General features: G+C 41.4%; 1 protein-coding gene across 1 annotated transcript; it reads right to left on the reverse strand.

Moving 5' to 3' along the window:
* Positions 1 to 267: 267 nt before the first annotated feature.
* LOC136517971 (metallothionein-like protein 2C) lies at positions 268 to 989 on the reverse strand. The gene is made up of 2 exons (XM_066511626.1): positions 830 to 989; positions 268 to 697 (listed from the first exon to the last, which is right to left on the reverse strand). Exons 1-2 carry the CDS (start codon positions 892 to 894, stop codon positions 514 to 516), a joined length of 249 nt encoding a protein of 82 aa, XP_066367723.1. The 5' UTR covers positions 895 to 989; the 3' UTR covers positions 268 to 513.
* Positions 990 to 10,938: the final 9,949 nt, after the last annotated feature.

The following is a 10,938-nucleotide window of genomic DNA, read 5'->3' on the forward strand; positions in this document are numbered from 1 at the left end:
ATCATGCCATGCCAGAGCGCGCTGTCTTTTCGAAAATGTAAAAAAAAAGATTAGCAATACTGCCATGAGGCATGAGTGATGCAGCCCTGTTTCACACACATATATGTTGTTCATCTCAGATTTTGTAGCACTGCAAATAGGTTCTCAGATGTTTGCAGCATCTCGTTCTCGTCAGGCACAGCAAGAAGCAAGCAGTGCCGCTGACGCATGGGGCCGTCAGACAGACAGAGACAGAGAGACCCACACACAGAGACACAGCCACACAGGTAATGCAGAAAAACACATATATTAAATCAGGCACGAGTCAGACACAGGATCGACGACGACGACGGCGTCGTCGTCAAACCGCGAGACGTTGAGATGAACCCCAGGAGACGGAGACGAGGCAGGCGACCATGCATGAATAATGGCGGTGCACGCAGTTGACAGGATCTTATTTAGACGCCGCTACATAGTTTAGTACGCTGGGGGGTGGTTGTCTCCTTCCTCCTCGTGCGCCATCGCTGGGCTGGCTCAGTTGCAGCTGCAGCAGGTGCAGCCGCAGCTGGTGCCGCACTTGCAGGTGTTGCAGTCGCAGCCGCCACCCTCGGTGGCCGCCTCGAACCCGCCGGCGCTGGCCTTGGTGGTCGGAGCAGCGAGCACCATGGGCTTGATGCCGACGGTGGCGGTGGTCTCCACGTCAGGGGACATCTTGCAGCTGCATGAGGATCATATATACACGTTCAGACATACATGATCATCGTCTACTCGATCGCCATGAAAGCACATTTATATATATGTATATGTATACGACGATGTGAGGTGAGGATTAGCAATATGTTTTACCCACCCGCCGCACCCGCTGCCGCACTGGCAGCCGGAGCCGCACCCGCAGTTTCCGTTGCAGCAAGACATGATCACAGGCGAAGGGAGCAGGTGCTGCTGCTGTGCTACTGAAGAAGAAGGTCTTGTGCTTGCTTGTGCTGCTGCCTTGTTGCTTGTGATGAGGATGGCAGGGTGGGCAAGGAGGGGTATAAATAGGCCGGGGCGGCGGAGTGGAGGACGGCAAACGGCAGCCGGTGGCCTGAAAGAATGGACGCGGGCGAGCCAGGGACCACCACGGCACCAGCCACTGCTTGTTCATCCTGCAGATGAAAGTGACGGCAGAGGATGGCATTGATGCAGTGATTTTAATTTAATCTGTAGCTGGTGCTGCAATCTCTCTTCTATCTTTCCTGAGTGAGGTCAATCGTTTAGATTAGGGTTAGAAATCAGTATTTGGCACTGTAGCATTTTCGTTTGTATTTAACAATTATTGTCCAATTATGACCTAACTAGGCTCAAAAGATTCGTCTCGTAATTTACAATCAAACTGTGTAATTAGTTATTTTTTTATCTACATTTAATATTCCATGCATGTGTCCTAAAGATTTGATGTGATGGAAGAGAGAGTGAAAAAACTTGCAATCAAAGGCCAGAGCAATAGGAGGAACAGCGAGCACGCCTGGCCACCTGCAGATTTTTTTTGATCTGACTGAACCTACCTCTCAAGTCTGAACTGTTGGCCCTGGACTCTGCACACCTGATCTGATCAAGGAGAACTCGACCTGATCAGCTAATCCTAAACTGATTCTCAACATCCCTGACTTCTTTCCTGCCTGCAGGTTGATTAATTGGTTGGTTGGTGCTTAACAATTAGCATAAACTGCTCAGAGTTTGAGTTATATTAATTTGTGCCTCACCATCCCCTTGCATCTATCTATCTCTGTGTTTGTGATGAAAAAGACAAACTTATTCTTGCCACGATATGAATATGATGGCGACAGACAGACAGCGAGCTACTACTCGCTCGCTCAAAGTAAAGTGAAATTACTGTTGAAAAAATCCCTTTTTGTTCGGTTCCTGCACCATTTGCAACATTTCCCTCATTTTTTAACTCTATCTTATTTACCCTTCTCAAATATGTCAACCACCAAGTGTATCACCTTGTGCACATATGTTAGCATATTTTCACAAATATTTTCAAGGATGTAGCACTCCACTAGATCCTAAATGCATATACAATGAGTTAGAACATCTAGTGGCACTTTGATAACCGCATTTCGATACGAGTTTCACCCCTTTTAATAGTACGGCTATCGATCCTAAATGTGATCACACTCACTAAGTGTCTCGATCAACAAAACGAAAAAGGTCCTATTAAGTTTCACCTTTGCCTTGAGCTTTTTGTTTTTCTCTTTCTTCTTTTTCAAGTCTAAGCAATTGATCATCACCATGCCATCACCATCATCATGATTTTCACCATTGCTTCATCACTTGGAGTAGTGCTACCTGTCTCATAATCACTCTGATAAATTAGGTTAGCACTTAAGGTTTCATCAATTCACCAAAACCAAACTAGAGCTTTCAATCTCTCCCTTTTTGGTAATCGATGACAACCCTTTCACAAAGATATGAATTGAAATTCATTTGAATCCATGTTGCTTGCCCAAGCACTATTTACCATATGTAAAAAGATATGGACAAGTTTCATGAATCCCAAATGGTAGCAATTGCTCCCCTCTATATATGTGCTAAGAGTTCGGATTATAGCTTACACATATGGTTAGATAGAAAATATAGGAGACAATGTCTACCATAATAATGCTAAGATATAAGAGATGGACCTTTGAAGCGTGATACCAATCGGAGTGCACCAATATACCATCCTTAGTACCATTAGTAACTAGACATACACAACAACTAAAATACCCCATGAGATCAGCATTTGAAGCAAGAGGTCTAGTTTCCATAAAATGAACATAAGTCTAGTTTCTTAACCTATGCATGCTAGTTTTTTATTTCATCATTCAATCCTATAACTAGCATATACCACGCAAGCATAAATATTGAAATTTAAAACTTGTGCCATACAAACAAACATATGAAATGCACATTCAAATGCATCCACCAAGTTTATGAGCTTGCTACCCCTACTTGTGTGCTCAAAATTTTAATTGATCCCTTACCTTGTCATATCTCTCCACCTTTGTTATCTTTTCTTCTCAATTTCTCCCTCTTTGTTATCTTTTCATTATCTTTGTACACTATTTCTCTCCCTTTGTCATCAATGACCTCAAAGGTTTAATTTTAAATAGGTTGAGATTATCGATGTCAATCAATGAGGTGATGATTATTTTCCCAAATTTAGGTCCAATCTAGATCACTTGCCAAAGATATTTAACTCGGTTTGATTCAAGAATAAGCTTCTTCACACCTTCAAATATAGGTTATCTTGTACCATGTTGAGTTAAACACTTATAGCTCATTTTCTAGATCAAACACTAGGTTTACAAGCCCATGAATATGTCATATGCTACCACTAGACCAAATTAAGCATAGAAGCAATAGTGGCTACCATGCAAACATCAAAATCATTTGATTTTCATGAATGAGCCTATTAAATGTGAAAAATGACTAGATGCACTAAACATGTCCTTAGCAAGGATGTATATCATGCCAATCAACTTTTATCCTTGGATTGCTCGAAGAAGAGGCATGTCATATAAGTGGGGAGGTGCATCAACACATATTTGAGAAATCCAATATGTTCAACTCATTCCTTAGCTTGCAAAATCCTTTTCTCATCTAATGGCTTGGTGAATATATCGGTAAGTTGATCTTTGGTGCCTACACTCTCAATGCAAATGTCCTATTTTTATTGGTGATCTCTTATGAAATGGTGGTAGACATCAATATGCTTTGTTCTTGCATGCTGAACCAGATTGTTGGTTAACTTGATTGTACTCTCATTGTCACATAGTAATGGCACTTTCTTAACTTGATTCCAAAGTCATTTAAGGTGGCATTTATCCAAAGTATCTGTGCACAACAACTACCGGCGGATAGTGTATTCGGCTTCGGCGGTTGATAATGCAACACTATTTTACTTCTTTGATGACCATGAAATAAGTGATCTTCCCAACAATTGAATATGTGTCCGAGGTGCTCTTCCTTTCAATCTTGCATCCCGCATAATCTGAGTCGGAGTAACCAACTAGCTCAAACTTTGGTCCTTTGAGATACCATAAACCAACATTTTATGTATGCTTCAAGTACTCTAATATTTTCTTTGTAGCCTTCAAATGACTTTCTCTTGGCGAGGACTTGAAATCTTACACACATGGACACACTAAACATGACATCCGGCCTTGATGCGGTCACATAGAGTAGGCTTCCAATCATAGATCGATATAATTTTTAATCCACCATATTTCCACTTACATCACTATCCAAGTTGCCATTTGTTCACATTGGTGTACTAATGGCTTTGCTATCACTTATGCCAAACTTCTTGATTATGTCCTTGATATACTTGCCTTGACTCACAAATGTACCATTCTTCAATTGCTTGATTTGAAGACCAAGGAAGTAACTCAACTCTCTAATCATGGACATTTAAACTCATTAGCCACCATCTTTTCAAACTAATCATAAAAGTCTTGATTGGTTGATCCAAATATGATATCATCAACATAGATTTGCAACACAAATAAATCTTTTCTAATCTTCTTGATGAAAAGAGTGGTGTCAACCTTGCCCATCATGAACCCTTTAGAGAGTAGGAAGTCCCTCAATCTTTCATATCATACTCTAGGTGCTTGCTTCAAGCCATAAAATGCCTTCTTCAACTTGTACACATGGTCAGGCTTCTTGTCATCTTCAAAACCGGGAGGTTGCTCAATATATACGTTTTCATTGATGTAACCATTGAGAAATGCACTCTTGACATCCATTTGATAGAGCTTGATGTTGTGGGCACAAGCATAGGCTAGCAAGATCCCAATTACTTTCAATCTAGCAACTGGAGCATATGTTTCTCCAAAATCAAGACCTTCAACTTGTGTATAGCCTTGTGCTACCAATCTTGCTTTGTTCCTCACTACTATCCCATCTTGATCTTGCTTGTTTCTAAAGACCTATTTGGTTTCAATCACATTATGTCCCTTTGGTCTCCCTACTAATTCCCATACTTGATTTCTTGTGAAATTATTCAATTCTTCATGCATAGCATTCACCCAATCGATATCCTTCAATGCTTCATCTATCTTCTTTGGTTCAATAGATTACATAAATGAGAAATGCTCATAAAAGAAAATCAATCTTGAACTAGTTTGTACACCTCTTGAAATATCACCAATGATAGTGTTCAATAGATAATCCCTTATAATATTGATTGGTTGGAGGATTAGAACTTGATTGCTTACACTTACTTGATCATTGGGTTGAAATGATACACTTACTTGATCATAGCTTGATTTGGATCATCTTGCACATATGAGTTTGAGAGTACTTGCACTTGATCATCTTCATCATCATTCACTTGTCTAGGCCTCAACTCACCAACATCCATGTTCTTCATGGTATTTGAAAGTTGAATGCCTCTAACATCTTCTAAGTTCTCATTCTCTTCTTGTGAACCCTTGGTTTTATCAAATTCAACATCATGAACTTTCTCAAGAGTACAACTATCTAAATTCCAAACTCTATATGCTTTGCTAGTGGTTGAGTATCCAAGTAGGAATCATTCATCATATTTCTTGTCAAACTTGCCCAATCTAGTGCCTTTCTTCAAGATATAACATTTGCAACAAAAGACCCGAAAATATGCAATGTTGGGCTTTCTACCATTCAAGAGCTCATATGATGTCTTCTCTTTCAATGGATGACAATAGAGGCAGTTGCTACAACAGCAAGCCGTGTTGATAGCTTCGGCCTAAAAAGATTGACTCACATTGCACTCACTAAGCATAAACCTTGCCATATCAATGAGTGTTCTATTCTTCCTCTCAATAAGGCTATTTGATTGTGGAGTGTACATGGTCGAGAATTGATGTCTAATTCCTAAATTCATCACACAACTCATCAATTCTAGTGTTCTTGAACTCACTACCATTGTCACTTCTAACTCTCTTGATTGTTGTTTTAAACTCATTGTGAATGCCCTTGATAAATAATTTGAATGTTGCAAACACATCACTTTTATCCACTAGAAAGAATACCTATGTGTATCTAGTATAATCATCCACTATCATAAAGCCATATTTGTTTCCACTAATGCTAGTGTATTGAGTTGACCCAAACAAATTCCATGTGCAATAACTCAAATGCTTTACTAGTGCTCATCATGCTTTTCTTATGATGGATGTTTCCAACTTGTTTTCCTGGCTTGACAAGAGCTTCAAAGCTTATCCTTCTCAAACACAACATCTTTCAAGCCTCTAATCAAGTTATGCTTAACCAATCTATTCAATTGTTTCATTCCAACATAACCAAGCCTTCTATGTCCATAACCAACCCATGCTAGACTCAGTGAACAAACATATAGATAATTTAGCTTCACTAGCATTGAAATCAACTAAGTATAGATTCTCATATCTAGAGCCCTTGAAGATCAAGTTAGAGCCATCTACACTTATGATCTCTACATCATCTATCCCAAATATGCATTTGAATACAAGATCACATAATTGAGCCACGGATAGCAAATTGAAGTTCAAGCTCTCTACTAGCAACACATTGGATATGCTCATGTCATTGGATATTGCAATCTTACCAAGCCGTTTGACCTCGCATTTGCCATTGTCACCAAATGTGATACTATCATAACAATCATTGCCATTGGTATTGATTGAGTTGAATATTCTTGCATCACTAGTCATGTGTTGAGTGCAACCACTATCAAGAACCCAATGCCTTCCTTCGACTTTGTAATTAACCTATAAAAGAAGATCAATTCTTTTTAGGTACCTAAACTTTGCTTGGGTCTTTGAAGGTTAGTGACTAAGCTCTTTGGACACCCAAATAGCTTTCTTCTTTGAGCCCATCCATGGTGTATCAAGTGAACTTAGCTTTCACACCATTTGTACCCTTAGTAAGCACATAGAAAGAATTAATCTTAATTGAGGATACATTAGCACTTTTACTCTTGTTCTTGCACTCATGCTCTTTATGACCAACTTGCTTGCAACTAGTGCAAAATCGACCATTGTTCTTCACAAAACTAGTCTTGTGAGGAGCAAAGAGGGAGAAATTGAGAAGAAAAGATAACAAAGGGGGAGATATATGACAAAGTAATGGATCAATTAAAATTTTGAGCACACAAGTAGAGGGAGCAAGCTCATAAACTTAGTGGATGCATTTGAATGTGCATTTCATATGTTTGGTTGCATGGCACAAGTTTTAAATTTCAATATTTATGCTTGCGTGGTATATGCTAGTTATAGGATTGAATGATAAAATAAAAAACTAGCATGCATAGGTTAAGAAACTAGACTTATGTTCATTTTATAGAAACTAGACCCTTACGTCTAATGTTGATCTCATGGGGTATTCTATTTTTTGTGTATGTCTAGTTACTAATGGTGCTAAGGATGGTATATTGGTGCACTCCAATTGGTATCACGCTTCAAAGGTCCATCTCTTATACCTTACATCATTTGGTAGATGTTGTCTCCTATATTTTCTATCTAAGCATATGTGCAAGCTACAATCCGAAACTCTTAGCACATATATAGGGGGGAAGCAATTGCTACCATTTGGGATTCATGAAACTTATCCATATCCTCTTACACATGGTAAATATGTTTGGGCAAGCAACATGGATTCAAATGAATTTCAATTAGATCTTTGTGAAATGGTTGTCATCAATTACAAAAAGAGGGAGATTGAAAGCTCTAGTTTAGGTTTTGGATGAATTGATGAAACTCTAAGTGCTACCTAGTTTATCAAAGTGATTATGAGGTAGGTAGCACTACTCCAAGTGATGAAGCAATGGTGAAAATCATGATGATGATCAAATGCTTGGACTTGAAAAAGAAGAAAGAGAAAAACAAAAAGCTCAAGACAAAGGTGAAACTTGATAGGAGCTTTTTTATTTTGGTGATCGAGACACTTAGTGAGTGTGATCACATTTAGGATCGATAGCCGTACTATTAAGATGGGTGAAACTCGTATCGAAATGTGGTTATCAAAGTGCCACTAGATGCTCTAACTCTTTGCATATGCATTTAGGATCCAGTGGAGTACTAACACCTTTGAAAATATTTGTGAAAATATGCTAACACATATGCACAAGGTGATACACTTGGTAATTGACATATTTGAGAAGGGTAAAGAAGATAGAGTTGAAAAGGAGGACAACGGTCCAAATGGTGCAGGAACCGAACAAAAAGGGATTTTTCAACAGCAATTTCACTTTACTTTGAGCGAGCGAGCGAGCGAGTAGTAGCTCGCTGTCTGTCTGTCGCCATCATATTCATACCGTGGCAAGAATAAGTTTGTCTTTTTCATCAGAAACACAGAGATAGATAGATGCAAGGGGATGGTGAGGCACAAATTAATATAACTCAAACTCTGAGCAGTTTATGCTAATTGTTAAGCACCAACCAACCAATTAATCAAACTGCAGGCAGGAAAGAAGTCAGGGATGTTGAGACCAGTTTAGGATTAGCTGATCAGGTCGAGTTCTCCTTGATCAGATCAGGTGTGGAGAGTCCAGGGCCAACAGTTCAGACTTGAGAGGCAGGTTCAGTCAGATCAAAAAAATCTGCAGGTGGCCAGGCGTGCTCGCTGTTCCTCCTATTGCTCACTCAGGAAAGAGAGAGGAGAGATTGCAGCACAAGCTACAGATTAAATTTAAATCACTGCATCAATGCCATCCTCTGCCGTCACTTTCATCTGCAGGATGAACACTTCGTTGCCGAATCAGAATCTCTGCCACATCGGCGAGGCGACGATGGGGGTTGCGTAAAAATCCGCACGGCATCAATCGGAGAGATCGCCGGACGGGCGCAGTGATCACGGTTGTGCATGCGGATCAGACGACGAGAACGACAGCTCGCGGGAACCCACCCACTCGTGAAAACGAAAAAACAGTGGGCGAAGCAGATCGAGCAGGACTGTTGGTGGCGCCAGCCAATTATTGCCTGCCGCGAGCATCGCGCAGCAGTCGCTGCTGCAGGACGCGAGCATCGGCTACTAGTGTGTGTGAATGTGAACTGTCGTCGATGAAGCAAGGGCCTGCCTGATGAGAGTGGAGTCTCCATGCCCATCAGATCAGTCCCACACGACACGTTTGTATGTATCGCGCTTGGGGAATGGGGATGCAGAGAAGGGTGGATGCTTGCTGGGAGCATGACGGATGCATGCAGTAGTGACTAGTGAGTAGTCACCAGCATCAGCGGCGGATGGATGGATTCCTGCTATATGCCTCACGGGTCATGGCTCTGCCGAAACCAAGTTCAGACTCGAGAGTGATCGTCATCGTCACTTCGGTTTCAGTTCCTGATCACATTCACACCAAAGGCCGGCATGGCTCGATTTCTACGCAGTGTTTTCATCAACAAGACTAAGGAAACTCTAGAGCAAATGTAAGATATGATCATCGGGACGTTTGCTAAGTAGTGTCTAATAGCTGTTTGTTTTTCTTTGGATGGATGTAGTACTATTAGGGGGTGTCCATGCTAGGCATTCGACTTGAGAGGGTCAAAGCGAGAGCATGGTATTGCACACCGAGGCTAACTCTTAGTATAGTGGACAGAGATTAGACTTGAAACAAGCTAAACAACGATGTCGGAACACGCACCAGATAATAGGGTTGACCCTAAGCGGATCATCTGCAGAAATGACAGCCTAGTAACAAAGTGGGCGCCATAGGATTCAGTGGGGAGGACTTCATGACCTTGGCGATTCATTCGGTGAAGCTAAGCTAGACTTCGTTATAGTTGGCCTGATTTACTGTGTTATTTTATATGATTCAGCAGATGACTGTGTGATCTCGGCAGATTATTCGGGGTAAATGTCCAACTTGACTTAATGACTTGTCACCGTGGTTATTGGAGTGCATCGTATGATCCAACAGAGGACTTCGTAACCATGGAGGATCATCAGGTGGGTTGAGCTAGACTTTTTTACCAGCTGGCTAAGTCTCTATAGTACACCGTATAATTTGGTTGGATTGTGTGACCCACCGGCGTATGATAACATGGAATATTCAAACATGATATTTCAGTATATTTCCAACTAACCATTTGAGGAATCAGCCAGCACAACACCGCCTTATGATCCAGAGTGGCCCTTTTTACCCGGTGAATCATCTAGTGATTACTGTGTCACCCAGCTATTTGACACGGCTAGTAGTCTCTTCACCCTCTATATGAGTGCTACCCCTACCTCATTTAGACCTACTCTTTGACCCCATCCTACTCGGCACATGTATAGAGAGGATAGTGAAGCATTTGGAGAGCCACCCAACACTACTACAATATTCTTTTTGCATGCGGTCGGTTTTTGTTTACGGAGGCAGGCAAAGCGAAGCGTCTGCCTCCGCCAAAAAGTCTGCATTAGTGCGGCTTTACGGAGGCGTGCGCCATTAACACCATTAACGTAGGTTAATACTCATTAACAGATACATGGTTGTTGCATTTATGTCGTTGCATCGTTTACTTTTGCATGTTTTTTAGTTGTAGTTTTATGAATTTTTCTATGCATATTGCTTAGAACCGTCTAAAAAATGCTTATTGCTTAGAAGTGTTTTAGTTATTTTTAAGTTCTCTACGCAAGCTTCATTTTCCTTCCGGCCGACACCTTTTCTTTTCTTGGGCATTGTACTTTTCTTACCGGCCCATCAACGGACGCAAGCCCACCTGCTGCTCCGCCTCTTGCAGCCCAGCGTCGCAGCCTGCAAACCAACTAGTTGCGACTTGCCAGCGCCCTCACTCACCCTAGGGGGCCGTCGTCCAACGTCGGCTCAGTTCAGTCTGTGCGGCTGACGGAGCGGGCCCGCACTCAGCGTCGATCTGCCTCTGTTCTTTCTTCGTTCCCGCATGGAAGACAGCACGTCCGAGTAGCGTCCATCTGCCTCTGTTCTTTCTTCGTTCCCGCATGGAAGACAGCACGTCCGAGTCCGACCGAGAGATA

The sequence above is a fragment of the Miscanthus floridulus genome, chromosome 17 (assembly GCF_019320115.1).
Source record: "Miscanthus floridulus cultivar M001 chromosome 17, ASM1932011v1, whole genome shotgun sequence".
Taxonomy (NCBI): domain Eukaryota; kingdom Viridiplantae; phylum Streptophyta; class Magnoliopsida; order Poales; family Poaceae; genus Miscanthus; species Miscanthus floridulus.

Excerpts from the sequence above, each read along its gene's own strand:
- LOC136517971 (XM_066511626.1), bottom strand. The coding sequence starts at position 894 with ATGTCTTGCTGCAACGGAAACTGCGGGTGCGGCTCCGGCTGCCAGTGC. Across the intron at positions 698-829 it reads TGCGGCAGCGGGTGCGGCGG|CTGCAAGATGTCCCCTGACG; the intron begins GTGGGTAAAACA and ends ATCCTCATGCAG.